The sequence below is a fragment of the Seriola lalandi genome, unplaced genomic scaffold (genome assembly GCF_002814215.2).
Source record: "Seriola lalandi dorsalis isolate HSWRI2012SDOR001 ecotype SW California unplaced genomic scaffold, Sedor1 jcf7180002054441, whole genome shotgun sequence".
NCBI lineage: Eukaryota > Metazoa > Chordata > Actinopteri > Carangiformes > Carangidae > Seriola > Seriola lalandi.
Window position 1 is genome coordinate 546,573 of NW_019524994.1, and position 17,420 is coordinate 563,992.

Consider the following 17,420-nt stretch of genomic DNA (forward strand, 5'->3'; position numbering starts at 1 on the left):
ATCAGATTGAACAAGAAAAACAAAATACCCATCAAGCACATTAAAGTCTTTTTATTTGCTTAATTTATACACAAAAACAAGGTGAACTCACAAATCTTAAACTTTATTCCCTGTCTGTTGACAAAATGAGAAACCTTTTAAGGATAGTTTCACAAGTCTTACAGCCACTCACACTGACTGACACTGTTTATTGTTCCTGTTCATCCTGGCCCTGAACGGATCCATTCCTTATAAGATTCCTATTAAATGTGACAAAATCCACAAATAAACTGAGGCTCTTCCAAAGCTGAGTCCAATTTGAATCAATCATAAAATAAATAACCAATTAAAATTCTTTCAGGACATCCCATTTGCTTTACTATTATGTGGCCAAAAATGACTGATCAGAATCACTGCTCATCTGATCACAAATGAATTATATCATTAGACACTTATATCCTGCTGGGAATACTCAAGTGAAATAAATCTAGACCAAATTGTCCAATTGAAAAGTGTTTTTCCATTATACTTAGTTGTTCATGTATTAAAAGCTCTTAAACCTGGTGATCCCTGCAGAAAGCCTACTTTAATCACAGCGCTATGAATAATTTGAACGGGAAATTTCGATTGTCATCGTTTGTCAGTTATTGCACATCAATTTGGATTTAGACTGATTTTCTTAAATGGAAACCAACCAAATTATCACAACCTGACCAAACCAGTTATAACTCAGGGAGGAAACTGGATCTTTAACTAATGACCTGTATTATAGATTGATTTATAGATTATTTTCTCAATCATTTGGTATATAGACTCAACAAATATCAAAACATCCCCACCCAAAGTTACTAGAGTCTAAAATGTGTAGTAGTACAAAACCCAAAGATATTCAGTTACCATCATAAAAGAAAACAAGAAAATAGTCTCATGAGAAGCTGAAACCTGGGAATTTTGGCCAGTTGCTGATAAATATTTTGAATCTTTTCATATCAGTCCAACTTTGGAAGACAACTCTTTGAATTGTCAAACTCAGATTACTTTGGAAGCTTGTTTACACAAGAGGACTGTGGATTTCCTCCCAATAGGATTGGATTTGTTTATGAGCAGGACTAATGATTTTGTCAACGTACATTTACTGTAGGTGTGAGTGTTGTTTTAAGACAGATTCACATTTTTCCAAGTGTCTATCCTGCAAAAAGAGCCGATGACAGTATGAATCACTTCAGGGTCGTCCATCAGCCCTGAAATGTTTCACACCGTTGCTCCAATGTGCCGCATTTTGGAATCAACTCTTCTCGTATTGTCAACACACATTTAGTCCTGCAGTAACGCCACTGCTCAAAGCTTTCATGTGGTGCATGTCCTGTACATGGCAGTGACTGATTAGCAGAGCAGACATTAATAATAATATATTAGTACATTTCAAACCTCACAGGTCATGAAAAACAAAAAGACTTTTTCAGACTGACATTCAGTGATGAAGACAAGGCTTGAATATGTGCAGTGAGAGTAAGGCTTCTTGTGTGTTCGCCCGTCATGAAACAGGGGGGCACAAGTTGTGAAACAGCTGGAGGGTTATGAAACAGTGAAGTATAATCTTTTATGTCCTGTAGCTGATGGGATCATGGTCCTAGTGGACCGAATGTGCTGGGATTAATTTAATATTGCATAAAGGTTTACGAGTCCTGGTGCCAAAAAACATCTTTCCCTTTTGAAGTAACTTAATTTAACGACAGCACTCAGCCTGACCCATTTCTTCTGTTTATGACTCCAGTCAAAACATTTTATTCTACATTTCTCAAATTGAGTCCCTTTGTTCACATGTGCTTTTAACAAACACACAAAGTACATTTAATGGTTTTGCATTGCACATGTTCAGTAGGATGTGGAAATTACATCTAGCAAATCTGATGAAGTTTAAAAGTTTACAGCACTGGTTTTCAAACTACTGTCTGTTTGAAGCTGATCACAAAACCACTGATGCGAACAGGCACAACTACGACTTCTAAAAAATAAATCCTGCATCATTTAGCTGTATGATAAAATAAATATGGTAAAATATCTTTCTCTTTTTTCCACACGAATTGCTCTTACTGGCAATAAATATGTCTCAATTTACACAGAGTGATATCTACTGCAAGAGAGTCGGTGCCAGGCTCACAGCAAGGTTCAGTTATAAATATTATTGCTCTGATATTTTAAAACTAACGTACACTGCCATGGCACAGTGAAAAGGGGCTGGGGAGAGGAGGAGGCCACACCGGAGATAATGATCATGTGTGAAGGCAGACAGCTGGCTCAGTCTATCTGGATCCTCAGACACAGAGCAATGGGAGCACACGGCATGATGGGAGATGTGAGGAGTGGATTTCAGACCTTGGTGAAATAGTGTTTTACGTTAAAATTCTTCAGTGAGTGTTGAGTTTAACCAAATGGGTGCAAATTAAGTCATGTCAGAGGGTGAAGTCGCAAGACTGAAGCTTCTGGCTCTGACCCCCCCCCCCTCCCCCAATAGGTTGCACCACAGATAAAAGATGCCTTCACACCTACACATAGTTTCTTTCTTTGGTCCAATGGTTGGTGTGAACTTACGCTAGAATAAATGCTGAGGTTATCGTATGGAGATTCCTTCTCGTCTCTCATTGCACTCCTGCCTCCAGCAGGGTGCTGGACACCAGCTGCACCCGCGGGGAACTGCAGCCGTTGATGTGCCGCAGCGAGTCGGCTCCCAGGTAGGCAAGCAGCAGCTCGGAGCGGCGGTGCAGCAGGTGGAGCATGTCCTCGGCCAGACTCTCCACTGATGTGTAGCGCACTTTGTCCAGGTCAAAAATGTCCTTCAGGAAGTACAGCACCTGGTCCTACAGGAGAAGTATGATTCATGAGCGAATGGATGAAAACTGAACTTGAGGTCAACAGCTTCATCTTTTCTCAGAAAGGCTGAATATACTTCTCAGATACATTTTCACCATGTCAATAATTCTCAAAAACCTGATTCATTAATTTCAATTTCTTATTTTAGAAAAAAAAAAAAAAAGGGGGGGGGGGGGCTTGATTGGTGATTGTTCTGAAAATATTTAAAAAGCATTTTTTTTTAAGTTGTCCCTGTCACAAGATGACTTTGGATGCTGTAAATTAAAATGAACAGTGACCATGGATAAATAAATAAACTCTAAATTGATGAGCCCTATTTATTCGTCATGATGTTACAACACATCAACATCTCCAATTTGAAATTTTCCTCCTATATAAATATTCCCTTTACAGGGATATATGACAAAGAAGGGCAGCAAACATTTGGCTTTTTTTCACAGCTTTTGCTTGAAAAATTAGTGAAACGATTTATTGATTTCAATTTGACTAATCACCACGTTCAGAATAATAAACTGGCAGATATCATGTGTTCGTGGTGTTATTTTCTGGTGCTGAGACCGACCTTGAAGAAGCAGCAGAAGTCGTGCAGGGAGCTCTTGGGCCCCAGGAAGCCCCAGGCCAGGACCGGGCTGATCTGTTCACACACAGTGTAGAAATGAGCGATGAACCCGTCAGAAACCTGAGACAGAAGAGGAGTGACAGATTAGACTCTCCACTAACTGAACGCATACCAACTAACAGCTGAGTAAACTGGTAGTTAGTCAGTTGTGTCTAATTATTGTGCATCTGTGCTATCCGCTGCATTTCTTTACAGTCCTGTAACAGGACACTAGAAAACATCATGAGGGCGTTGGACTTGTACCTTCATGTGTTGTCTCTTCTGCTTCAGCACTGACCAACAGCTTGATGCCACCGCCTGTGAAACACATACACATCACATTCAATGGAAAGACAAAAGTCACCAACTGGAACATGCTGAAATCCTCCAACTATAGAGCTTCTTAACAAAATGTGTAACCCATTTTCTCCAGGACCCCCCCCCCCCGTTTTGGTATGTTTTGTTTTGTTTTTTTTTTTAAAATCATGTTCACTTTACAGTTCGACTCACCGTTTCCTTGAAGGAGCTGTTGAGCCAGCGGTTGTTGATCACGTTCTGGATGGAGATTGGTGGATTCTCCAGGTCCTCAAATGAATCCATCAGGATGAAGTCCAGCACTATATCATAGAAGTTCAAGTGCTTCACCTGGTGAGGGTGAGTTTAAAATATTATTATTCAAAAAAGCAAAGAGCAGTTGGCACTTTTCCTCTTGGTACTGGCTGCGATTGGACAGTCAGACAGAGACACTTACTCCTCGTGTGGCCAGCTCCACCTCTGTGTTTTCCCAGTGCTCTGTGTGCTCTAAGAAGGAAATCATCTCTTCGAACACCTCCTCGAATCTCTTTGGGCTCTGGAAACCAAACAGTAACAGTCAGGACGGAAACATCTCACCACGGATCATTCTATTCACTAACTGCGGCTTCAGTCTCACCTTCTGCGCTTTAACAATAATGGAAGACAGTATTTTCTTTCCTGTTTCGGCCAGAAACATCCTGGTCGCCCTCTCGCACAGAATGAGCTGGAGACACAAAACATTATTTTACTCACACTGATCCTTTTTTAAATGGATGGTGCAAAACTTGAAAATTCAAACTCTACACATAAGTAGCTTTTAAGTTGCAAGTTTAATGGTTCCCACTGTGTAACATTCAGAGTCGTGGCACGATCCAAAGACATTAAGATTTCACCCGTTCCTGTTTTGATGCTGCATTTCCATCTGAATGGAAAACAGCTACATCTGAACATTGACTGCAAGCCGCAAAATGTGTTCAAATAGACAATGTTTTAATCCAACTCATATTTCTCAGGTCAAAATGTTTTTTTTTGTTTTTATTGTCTTGCACCTCTGTGATGTGCATATAATTACAGCTCTGCAATTGTATTTCTATCTCAGAAAAAAGGAATATCAGCTGTGTATCCTCAATACAGCTGTAAAAAAACAAAAACAAAACAACAATCCAAACTTCCCACTCTGGTACGCAACTTTCTAAATTCCACAACATTCAGGAAATCCCATTACCTCAGTAGGAACCATGTTATAGTGCTGGATTTCAATTTATTAGGCTTGACTGTACCTGACATGCCTGCCGGACACAGTGCAACTTAGCAAGGAAATCCAAGTCCCCAAGACACTCCAGCATCTCAGTCCTGATGATGAAAGATGAGGAAAAGGCCAATGAGATCAAAATGTCTGCAGAAAAGACAGGCTGCAAAAAACGAAACGAAAGACTGTCCAGCCTCTGTGAAGTACTGCAGGTTTCCTGGTGCTGCCAGTCTTCTGTATTTCATGAGTGTTATATCAGTTAGTGTATTTACCGCAGCACTCTGCAGGAAATCTTGCCGTCCTCGGCCATCTGAAGCGCCTCCTCGTAGAACAAGTGGTGACCCAGGGCGAAGACACTCCTCAGCTCTCTGTGTTCTGACAGCTGACACACACACACAAGCTTTAAGTGCACACACTACTTACTCCTTTACTGCACACACTACTTACTACTCCCATAATATATGTTTTCCCCCACTGTTGCTATATTGTTTTTCAATCTATAAAAAGAAAAGATGCTTCCTAATCTGATGAACTTCTTGGTGGACAACTTCTTGTCCCACCTATCGTTGTTCGGAATAAGTTCAGGTTCACCATGTTCTGGATTACAGTGTAAACTCTCATGTCATGTCTGACCTCGGTGTTTTCCCCCTTATTCATTATTAAGTATTGTTGTGCTGTTTTGATCAGTATTATAAAACCATTCCCTGACAGTGCAGAGACGTCTCCATGTTGTAGTATAGTGGATGTTATAGTAAAAACAGCTGCAGACAGACAGTGAGCTGAATGTTGTACACTAATGGAGGAATGTGGAGGGTCTATTTTTAGTGACCCAGTTTCACTGCGGAGAGCTCAACCCTCTACTCACTGGTCAGGAAGTGGGGAACAAGTATCTTAATTTTAAGCCTTAATAAATATTGGAGAATTATCTATTTAACTGTAGGTGCTTAGCTGCTCACTAAAGTTCAACTGTTTAACAGCCATGTACATCAAATGAAGCGCAGTGAACGTGTTAATCACCCAGTCCTGGTGGAGATTTCCAACATCTAGAACTTGTCTGAACATTTCATTTCAGGGAATTCAGATGTAGCTTCAGTAAATAAGTCAGTGATTCTTAAGCACCAGTTTATTTTTGTACTTCGTCGGTCAAGTGCACCAGTAGCAGCGGATACACAGCTCGAGCCCCCACAGTGACTTAATGAGTCAAACAGATAAGCTGAGAAGAGTTTAACAGCGGGCGGAAAACCTGCAGGAAGATCAGAGCTATTTGAATCAAACTCCTGCTGAGAACCAGTCAGACATCTGAGAATAAGATGTTTGCTTGTTTCTCTTCAGCTATGACTCAGGTAAATCACCTGTGGGCTTGCGAAGCATTATATTTATTACACTACACTTCTATATATTTTTAATGATTATTGGTGTATTTGTGAAAAAACATTTTACTACATGTAAAGTTGCAGCAAAACACTGTATAGTAATCAGAGCAACACTCTTGTAGTGAATCGGACAAACACTGTATTCATATACATAATGCTGAAAAGCTGTGGTTTATCAAGTTGCCTGATTTGTGACCACATCTGAAGGTGTTGACTATATTGTGTGAATCGCTGCTTTTGTTTTATGTTATAAAAGCTTCTGAAAGCTGCCGACACTTTATATCAACCAGGCCGTAATCCATAGTTTCCTTTTGAAAACTTCAACTACTGTACTTCAATAAGACCTGCTTATAAATAAACTCTGACGATTTTTCTTCACACTGAACCAAAGAACATGAGCTGCAGTGTTCAGTCATCATCCTCACAATAAGTTACTAAAGAATATATTAAAAATTCTTGAGGTGTCAATGAGATGAGTGACGAGGTGACGTGGGGATTAGTGATATTTCCAGAATGCGGTTCGGTGACTCTCTTACCTCTGCAGCAGAAACGAAAGAGTCAGTGGAGGCGATGCTGATGCTGTCTCTCAGACAGACGTCGTCCAGCTCCTCTCTGGACAAAATGTCTGCCATTTTATCTGGGAAGGAGAATAATCACGTTCACACAACTTTAATTTTGATCTTGTTATATAGTGCGGTCAACTTACAAAGCACTCTACCGACAAGCTTTTGTATGGCTTTGCAGGACATTATACAGGTTATACTTATTGTTCTTTGTTGGTCGGGAAAAATGACATAATATTGTAACAGTGACTCACCCTGGCTGTTGCTGTTGGACGAGGGCTCCGACATGCCCAACACTCCCTCAAACTCCTCCTGGAGGCGGTAAGCCCTCTGCAGCAGAGACTTGAGCCGGTGGATGAACTCTGCGCTGATGGCGTCCTGATCACAAAACATTCATGATGAACTAGAGATATATGACTCAGACTGACAGGTACTAATGCTTCATCTTAACAAACTTTAATACGCGAGTGTTGACGTATGGATAGAAGATATAGTGAGTGTACTGTGAGTTTTACTTCTCGGATGCATAAATCTTCTGATCTACTCATTCTTGGGGAAATGAATTCTTGTTATCCGGAGAGTTATCTTCCTACTTTACAGCAGTATGAACACTTCCCCACCGGATAGTTGTTGATGGTAATATGCGGGACACTTTTAAAGCCGGGTGCTGTCCTCTGCTGGGGAAGTCGGATCACAATGTACCTGCACCTGCTCCCCATGTATCAAGCCAAGGTGAAACAGGAGAAACCAATAACTACTTATTTTAAATCACCTATTTTAAACCATGCCCCTGCCCTTTGTCCTCATCTTTGTCCTTTGCTGTGCAATTTGTATTGAACCCTTGAATGTAGTAATGTAAGCTGGTGCCAGCTGGGGCAGAGGTAAGATAAAGGAATTCAAGATTTTTTTAATACCCTCATTATTCTAAATGCCTTTTCACTCCTCATCAGTTCTTTCGCGGGAACCCCCCTTGACCTAATTTTAAATAAGCTTCTAAAGAGGCCCAACAGTGCAGAGGGGATATCCTTGACAGAAGACCAAGCAGCAGACTGGACGTCTGTTTGGGTGCCCAGGCTTAACTATTTGACCCGCGCTAATCCAAAGCCCTTTAAACCAGGTAGCAGAGCCAGTGAGTTAGCTGTTACACAATCCAAACCCTGTGACACCGGTGGGTTGTGAGAATGCTGGTTATTCATATGTGACCTGTAACGCAGTGTTTGTGGGCGATCTACTCCTCTCAGCCTTCCTCTGGTATAAAGGAGCAGAGGACACACAGACAATGAATCAATACACCAACTCTTGAGTCTCAGGCTGAAGAAGAAGCTGTCCAATTACTTTATGTGGTGTTAGAGCAAAATGGCCGTTTACAGGCTCCCGGGTGATGGGACATTTCCTTGTTAAAAAAATACATCATCTTAAAAATGATCATCTGGATAGCTGCTTTACTTCAGTCATTGTTTACGTGTGTTCACCTCCTTGTTCTGCTCGGCGATGGCGTCTCCAGCTCCCGTTTTGACGGAGGCACAACTCGCGTCGTCCTCAGCCTGCCTGCTCCTGAATGTCAGCGCTTCCTCCCACCGCCGAAGAGCCTCTTCAAACAAATCCATACCTGCAAACACAACACACATCAACCTTGAATTTCCCTAAAATTTCAAGCCCCATTTCAAAACAAAGCAACCCATCAAAAACTGGTTATTAAGAGGAATTAAAACAGTTTTATGGACTGAATACTTCCATTATTTTGACATTTATTATGTGGTCCATAAGTGTTTTTACCCATGAGGTACAGGTTTTCAGGCGTGGTGACTGGTAAGTTGACCACACTGCAGATGTCAGCGTCCCCCACTCTGTCCCAACAGATGGACTCATTCGCGCAGGTGCTGCTGCTCGATGAGTTCATGCTTTTTACCTGCAGAGACAGCAAACGAACAAACTTAACTTTCAAGCAGCGGTAACAGCTTCTTAATACAAACACAATGCACCATTCGGGTTGTGCTTTAACCATTGAGTGTACAGATGCAGGCCTACAAATACAATCTAGAAAAGCTGTGGGGAAACTGGCATCTGTAAATATATAAATGCTAATCACATGTACAAGAAATTTATACCACTCATCATCGTACATAATAGACCCTACCTACAGATCACATACAGTACGAGTAAATGCTATTTGACCACCAGCTTCATTCATCATTTACTTCTGAATCTAGGGGAGAGCTCACATCAAGCGCATTTGAATTGACAACAAAACCTAACACAAGTGAAATTATGTCACTGTGGACAACAAATCTTAATCATCACTGGTTTGTATATATTAGGAAAATGGGAACCGCAACAAACCGCATATAAAAAAATGCAGCATAATCAATCTTTCTATTCTGATTTAGACAAAAAAAAAATCTGTAACCAAACTCTTTGTCTTTGTCTCACCGAGGCCAAGCTCAGCAGCGACCCGGACAGCTTCCTGTAGTCTGCTGTAGTGAGGACCAGACCAGAGGAGTAGCCATTCTTGGAGTTGAGAGAGAGAGTGATGTTTTGACTGGTGTTATCTGGACAGATAAAGAGAGTTTAGAGATAAGAGAATGATCAGAATACGGTGATCACGGTACATGAACATGTAGCAGGATTAAACAACGGAGAGGCCATGTTGATGATTGTAACACCACAACTGTGTAACTAACCTTTTCTGCTGTAGATGATTTGAAAAAAAATGTATCTAGTCACTGTTTAAACTTGTATAAAGTTTGTCCATATATTTTAAAAGAAAAATCTATTGAATCAGTTATATTGAAAAGAATGAATTACCCTGGCTAACTGCTTCTTGCATTCAGCCCCATATAATCCTAAATTTATGTACATTTCTCTTTAGGACTAATCAGCAGTATAAATCTTCCTACGTTAGATTAAATGAGTTAAAGCATTTAACTAGAGCCGGCTGTTAACAGTTAAAAGGTAATTAAGGTTCAGACTAGCATGTCAGTTTGATTACATCACAAACCTGGTTGGTGGTTCAGGGTAAAAAATATCACAGGAAGTCTTACCGTTCCCTGCTGGGGAGAAGAACTCAAAGCCAGCCTGCTCCCACTGAGGCGAGTGAACCTTCTTTCTGCCCTTCCTCCTCTGGAAGCGCCGTGCGAGGAGGAGGAGCGAGACGGCCCCAAAGGCAGTGGCGGCCACCAGCTTCTTGGTGCCTGTGCTGACACTCACCTGGAGGACAGGCAGAGGGAGGAAGAGCCAGAGGTTAAATGTTTATGCGCTTTAAAAAGAACTTTGTACAGCAGATTGGTTTCTGCCTTGTTTGGTTAACCTGGGATGGTTAAAAAAAAAAAAAAAAAAAATCAGATCTCTTTTCCTCACCACAGGAATAATGAGATCTCAAAACTCACACACACTACAACACGCTCCTTTGTGTTACTGTTGTTGTTCAATTATAGCTGTTACATGTAAAACTGACCGGGGAAGAAGACAATCTTACATTAGGACTCAATCTCAAAAACAACCAACATGTGTCCACGGCACCGAGTATTCGACACTGGTAAATATAAGAAATGATTCTGTAGAAAACATGTTGATTTAATGTTGATACAAAGACTCAAGTATCTTTGGCACCAGCACAAAAAAAACTGAAGTGATGCCCCCAGCCTTAACACCCATAGCAAAATGGCTGTTAGCGCTAACCCTAACTCTAAACCCATTTAGGTTAAATGAGCAAAAAGATATCCTGAAACAATTCAACAAAGTTAAAACTACTGCAACATATATTACACATTTCTGGCCCATGTTTTGTTTGGTGCTGTTATTTTCATATTCCAACAGACAAGACCGAAATAATGTGACATTAGATCCAGATACAGTACCGATGATCCTCAACAGCAATAGATATATATAGATATAGATTGATGGCTGAAAATGTTTAAGTGATACAAAACATAAACAGTTAAAATGAGGATGTAAAGCCTATCAGAATCAAAAAGCAAGAGCTTCTTTCTAGAGGTGGAATTTGGCATTCAGACATTTTTTGCAAACACGCAAGCAGAAATCAATCAAACCTGTAGAGAGAGATTTGTTAGGGATTGTGAAAAATATTTTGGGAAATGCAGGAACATGTTGGTTAAAGTAGCTAGATACAAAATGTTAAAAACAGAGGAAGCCTGAGGCAAAGTAGCTGTACACAAGACAGTGGCTGTCAGATCAATGATACAGTATCCAACATCCAAAAACGGATCTTTGAAAACGCTGCACTGAGGCTGGTTATTTAAAAAGCGATGATAGTTGATGACTAAACACCACAAGAGCTGGAAAAAAACATCATGGACGGAAATGTATTAAATGCAACACTTGAACGAAAACAATTTCTGCTTGTTTAGAGTTAGACTGAGGATACTCAACTGAAAATATAGTGGATACTGATTACATAACAGGCAGCACTGAGAATCAGCTACCAGCCTGTCATCTAGATTTTAAGGCATCAATTTCAGATAGCATGCATAACCGCTGTCAACTATAGATAGAAACACTGAATGGCGCAGAGATTATCCACACAGACACCGCTGCTGCACAAATGAAGATTACATAAACTCTCAGTTTGGAGCTATGACAACATCCATAATATTGACTTTTTTTTATTTTTTTAAAGCTACGGAATGGGATGTGATGATGTAATGCTGCTACTGGCCTGCATTGTTTCTGTGCTGTGTCTTCTGCTACAGCCACATCGCAGGCATGTTCCTACCAGATTCTGAATGAAATCAGATCTGCTACGTGACTCTGTGCACACACAAACTCCCCTCATGCACTACTCATAAACGCAGTAACATGAGGGTCACTGAGGGAAAAATACCGGTTAGCATCCTGAAGGACACAAAGGGCAGCAAAGAAAAACAGTGGAAATCCCCTGAAATGTTCCCATGCAAAAATGGAAGTACCTAATTCCAAGTCAGAAGCTCTTTAATGTAGTTTTGTGTCTCTTTTTAAACTGTCATTTTAATTTGCATTTCATTGTTGTCTTATATATAGGCAATATATATCTTCAATATAGGCACTCATATTGAATCTAGATTTTCATACGAGCATTTTGGCTTCTACGCAAGTAAAGAATTGTACACATCCGTTCAACCACTTTCTTGCCGGCCAGAACCTCTCCATCACGCCTTTAGCCGAAGAACTAAACTGCTCAAGAAGGTAGTAGTACTTCACATCCAAACAGATACGGCCAAAGGCATAACTAATCGGCTTAGACGAAACACTATGAATGGAGCTGTGCCAAATTCGATCAGATCAGATCTCCGAGCAACTTGTTGTGCTTCACAAAGACACACGTCTAACTAAAAAAAAAAAAAAAAAAAAGAAATACCTCATGTGGAAAAAAAATAGGTTAAAAGAAGGCCAGTGGATTTTTTTGACAACCGGTTGCATTAGAAAGTTTGGATGAGTGGTTCCAGGTATTTGTATTTCATGTTCTACCAGCATGCGCATGAGGGTACAAATAAACACCATGACCACAGGGGTGAGGGGCTATACAACCAAACACTGCACCTTAACTAATAACCAAAGGTTTATTTAATAAATGGATGGAGACAGTGTGGATCTTTTGATGTTGATCATTCACATGTGTTTAGAAGAACAAAAAACGACTCTCTCCCATATTCAGATTTATGATATACAAAGGGTCCACTGCAATATGACAGGCTTGTTTTGTTATTAAAATATATGAATGATCTTTGTGTTACTCTCAAAATGGGGAGTCTGCAATTGTCTAGTTGTTCTGTTTTTTTATTTTTTTCATTTCTATTGTTTGTTTGTTTTTCATTGAATTGTGTTTGTTTTTGGTACAAGAAATTGTTACAAGAAATACTAGGTTACAAAGTAGTCATTTTGTTAAAATATCATTGATAGCAAGTAAAAAAGCTGTTAAGAAGAGGAACACCCACATACTTCAGACCCACTATTTGTTTAGGCCGGTATTATGATTAGACAAATCAAATATTAACAGCAACAAAGCAAATGTTTTCAATACAGTTAGGGAAAGAACCTTAAATTCAAATGAAATCATACCCTCAACAACCTCACCTCTCATGACCAAGAGACAGACACTATTCAGAACTCCCAAAAACAAAGTTGTTGACACACCCCTGCCACTTTCAAATACACTCTCACCTGTGCCAGGGAGCCGTAGACGGACAGGGGTAGGTTAACCATGCGCAGGGCAGCAGCCTTGACAGACAGCTGGGAGTTGGCGAGGGTCTCATGTGTCATTGTGGCGGTCTATCCATGACTTGGCAACTCCCTTATCCACATCACCATTCTGCTGGAACTGAACAGGATGACAGGAGTGAGCGACATGCAAGGGTTTAACCTTGGAGGCTCAGGAGGGGATAAAATGACGTTATTACATAAAGCCTCTGACATACAATATCTGCAAGTAGCAATGCTTGCCCAATCTGAGTATAGTGGGGCTTATCAACCACATATTTGTTAAAATATTTTAGGGAAAAAAAAAACCTGATTACATAAAAAACTCCAATCCCAATTATTACTTGCATGAAAACTAATGAAAGAACTGACAAACTGTCAAATGACTGGATCATTCACTATCCACTGATCTACAGGACTACCAGCAATCCCACCAAAGGTATGAAACATTGTACACATGCCTGAACAAAGTGGCCTTAGATATCTGCACAGTATTGCTTTCTCTAAACACAGTTCCACACTGCAGAACCACATCTTCTAAGCTGCTGTATATCCACCTGACAGGACTACATGCAACATCCAATTAAGTTTGCACAAGAGATTCATGTGGCTCATCACATGGATGATTATCCTGTTTGAAGCTGGGTCTTAGCCTGGTAAAACGTTGTTTCTTGAGAAATAGCTTGCATTGGATTTTTGTAGAAGCTGTCACTGTCTGTGAAAATATTCATATGCTACTGACAAATTAACAATACTGAAGAGGTGCAGGTCTTGGCAATATCTCTCAATGTCAGCATTAAACCACTGTCAGTTTGGGTTTAGGATTAGTAAAAGTAAGACACACTAGTTTGAAGTTATCTTTTCAACTTGTGAGTGAGACAAATGTGTAGAATGAGATTTAAGGATACAAAGTATAACTCTTTCAGTTACAACTTTAAGATGTAACTAAGTCAAAATTAACAGTTTGTTAGTATCTCATAAATTTGTCTTTGTAAATCAAATTTTAACTTATCTCATAACTCTGGCTTTAGTTAATGTATCATTTTATTACTTTTGACCATCTCAGTTTTTATTTAGAAACTTCATGTTGTTATTTCACAATAAGGACTTAGTATATCTTGTTAATAAGAACAAGTGCAACATCGATTTCTTGATTAGTCCATCAAAAGAAAATAAATTGGCAAATACTTTGATAATAAACGAGTCATTTTGGTTATTTTTCAGGGAATAGGGGTCAAATATTCTTTGGTTTCAACTTCTTGGGCTCTGAGGAATTGTTAATGTTTTGTATTGAACAGATTAATCAATGAAGAAAATAACTGTTAGTTGCAGACTATATCATTTATCAAATTTTGAGAAACAGAGTACTGAATTTCCGTTTCTATTTCATGTTTTGTATATTATATTAATGTATTCTATTTTAACATATTTTATATCCTCTTCTGTGTTTTTAGTGCCATCTCACTACTCTACAACAAACACTGAAATAAGCACCAACAGGATGTATATAAAGCAAGTTATTACATCTAATATTTATTCCAGCACTCTTTCATGCCTGCACCACTTGTTTCCTTGTTGACAACTTCAGAAAATGGTTGACTTATATTTATATTGTATATTTGCTGTTGCTATATGGATCTGTTTTGGGTTTTTTCCACCTACTTGCTTATAGGTAATAGTCATGTGTTTATGTTTATTTATCTTTGCTCCCTGGGGATTGTTTGTAGTCATGTTTCCTGTGTACAAGCAGCACACTGAAAGCAACTAGAAACCGGAGTCTAAGTCTTTGTATGAACAAACATACTTCAACAATAAAGCTGATTCTGACCGAAATGATCAAACTTCATTCATTCTTTCATTCAGTACTGCAACACCTAAAACATCCTCAAATACATTTTAGCAATTCCTTCAAGAGTTTCAGTAACTTCCCGGGACGTTTTCAGGTACACATCGCTGAAATTAATAAATACAACACCCTACCTCTGAACCAGTTCTGTCAGGTTGATCATATTAGCACATGGTAAAGTTATTGGCCTAACTGAGCAGCTAACGGCTAACTTACCTAACAAGGCTAGTAACGGCTAGCAGTGTGCGCCCTTATTATGCCTAAACAGCCTAACAAATAAACTCGTCAGCTTGGGTGGCTGTCTTCTAACTGAGCGTGACAAATGTAAAGTATCGACAATATCACCGTTACATTTGAAAGTTTCCTCCACAGCAGTTCCCGGTGGTTTACCCGGCCCCTCCAACTGACCTCAGCGAAGGCAGAGTGAAGGACTCGGGCCACAGCACCTACCATGTAGCTTGACTTTCAAAATAAAAGCATGCTCCTTGTCATCTTTATGGAGTTTCTGCTCCCCCACGCGGCTTCCTCAAGTATTACAAATATATCCATGGTTGAATTTTTCTGTGGGGTTTTCCATCCAAATACTGATGGGGAATTTCACAAAAATAATACCATGAATAGCTTTTGTTTATCAATTAACTTGATACAAAGTACAGTTAACGGAAAAAACAAACCAAATCAATATATGATGTGACCATCTTTGCTTTTAAAACAGGACCTTACACATAGTTTTTCAAGGTACTTTGCAGGTATATTGTTCCAAACATCTTGGTGAATTTACCACAGGTTTTCTGTGGATTTATTCTGTGTCCATGTCTTCTGTCTTTTCACATAATCCCAGACTGACTCCATGATCTTGAGACTCCATAATGACCATCTGTTGCAGGACTCCTTGTTCTTCTTGTCTCTGCAGATAGCTCTTCATGACTCTGGCTGTATGTTTGGGCTTGTTGTCCTGCTGCAGACTGATTTCAGAATCAATCAGACGCCTCCCAGATGGTTTTGTGTGATGAATAAGAAGCTAAACATCTCAAATGCCTAGGCACATAACCTACTGCACATTTTTCCAACTCATTATTTCCGTAGATACGGTAGATTTGATAAAAATAATTAAAGTGTTGGATAGTCAAAATTATGTCAAACTAATGAGTCATGATGATCAGAGGAGTATATCACAATTTTTTTAAGCAGGACCAAATTACTTCTTTGTTATGTGATAGAACTATATTAATGCAACAAAATTGAGTTGCAAAAAAGTGAAAACTAGTGGAGATAATATTTATTTTGAAAATCAAAGATTGCTTGGCTTGTTAAGGTAAAGGAAAAATTGAGCAATATTTACATCAATACATGTTGCAAATTGTCTGATTTTTTTATGTTTTGCACAAATTTTAACCCAAACCAGTGAAAAATAAGATGTTAATTACATTTAGCCTGTGGGCCAGACTTCAAAATTGATAACTAAAAAAGTGTTTGAAGTAGAGCTGTCGAATGTCCCAAGGTCCCATGAATTTAGTAAGAGCTCTCACATGAATTTTTTCAAGAAAATCTATGAGGTCCTAGGTGAGTTGTTATGCTATGACCCGTTTTCCTTTTTTTTCCCGAAACCCCAATGTGGACATTTATGAGGTGAGATCCTGTATTGTACATGGCTATAAAAAGCCCTATGAAGTATGAATATTCCCATTAAAAGGGCTTCATCATTTAAATTTGAAAATAAGCCTGGCTCAGTGGATGAGTATTAAACATACAATAAATGTTTTGCTATTATTTTGTTACACCACTCATTCACTCCATCAAACTTTTTTTCAGTTTTAAATGTATGTTCCAACGGCCTAAGCAAGGGTGAGTCCAAAGCAGTGCTAGTTCATCATGGGACCCCATCTGATAGAGGTTAACTGTAGGGTGCCAGTTAAGGGTTAATGTCAAGTCTTCGTGTGAGAGGTCAGGTTCCTTTTTGTGTATCAACCCGCTTCCCTGAGAAAGTACCTTGCTTTCTCTCCTATTAAAACCTGTATTGGTAGGCTGGACATCCTTGCTTTTACTTTGAAAAACATTTCTACCCAAAAACAAGGTATATGCACCAAATATAGGCTACATAAAGTATCTATTGTTGTAACATATGTCCTTGCAACTTGTCTAAAAATGTATCATAGATATTTTTAACATATGCACATTTACAGAATGTACGATGTGTATTTCATATATGTTACTTTTGTTTTCATATACCCAGAGAATGTGTATATGTGAAAATAATATATCTCATAATATTAACACATAAGGCATCATCACTCTTGATTGTAGGGACATATACGCCAGATATTTCATTTCTGTGTGGGCATAGATTCTGGCTTTTTCAATGAGGGAGGGGCAGCTGTCATTTTATGAAACTCTAACAAGGTAATTCAACTTTTTGTATGTAATAACCACATCTGACACAAATTATAATTCAAAG

The 17,420-nt window shown here is 39.3% G+C and overlaps 1 protein-coding gene across 2 annotated transcripts; it reads right to left on the reverse strand.

Moving 5' to 3' along the window:
• Positions 1-36: 36 nt before the first annotated feature.
• Positions 37-15,418, reverse strand: miga1 (mitoguardin 1). Of its 2 annotated transcripts, XM_023410890.2 has the most exons (17): positions 15,317-15,418; positions 13,084-13,240; positions 9,969-10,134; positions 9,358-9,476; positions 8,704-8,836; positions 8,400-8,536; positions 7,182-7,305; positions 6,901-7,001; positions 5,264-5,373; positions 5,023-5,095; positions 4,380-4,466; positions 4,200-4,298; positions 3,959-4,093; positions 3,713-3,766; positions 3,413-3,529; positions 2,572-2,837; positions 37-2,355 (listed from the first exon to the last, which is right to left on the reverse strand). In XM_023410890.2, exons 2-16 carry the CDS (start codon positions 13,180-13,182, stop codon positions 2,619-2,621), a joined length of 1,773 nt encoding a protein of 590 aa, XP_023266658.1. In that variant the 5' UTR covers positions 13,183-13,240; positions 15,317-15,418; the 3' UTR covers positions 37-2,355; positions 2,572-2,618. The 2 variants fall into 2 exon arrangements, with proteins under 2 accessions (XP_023266658.1, XP_023266657.1); XM_023410889.2 differs by having other exon boundaries at positions 37-2,837.
• Between the last annotated feature and the right edge of the window lie 2,002 nt (positions 15,419-17,420).

Coding starts and splice junctions, on each gene's coding strand:
- miga1 (XM_023410890.2), bottom strand. CDS start 13,182: ATGACACATGAGACCCTCGCCAACTCCCAGCTGTCTGTCAAGGCTGCT. Junction 7,002..7,181: donor GTCCAACAGCAACAGCCAGG/GTGAGTCACTGT, acceptor TCTCCTTCCCAG/ATAAAATGGCAGACATTTTG. Junction 5,374..6,900: donor CTTTCGTTTCTGCTGCAGAG/GTAAGAGAGTCA, acceptor TGTGTGTGTCAG/CTGTCAGAACACAGAGAGCT.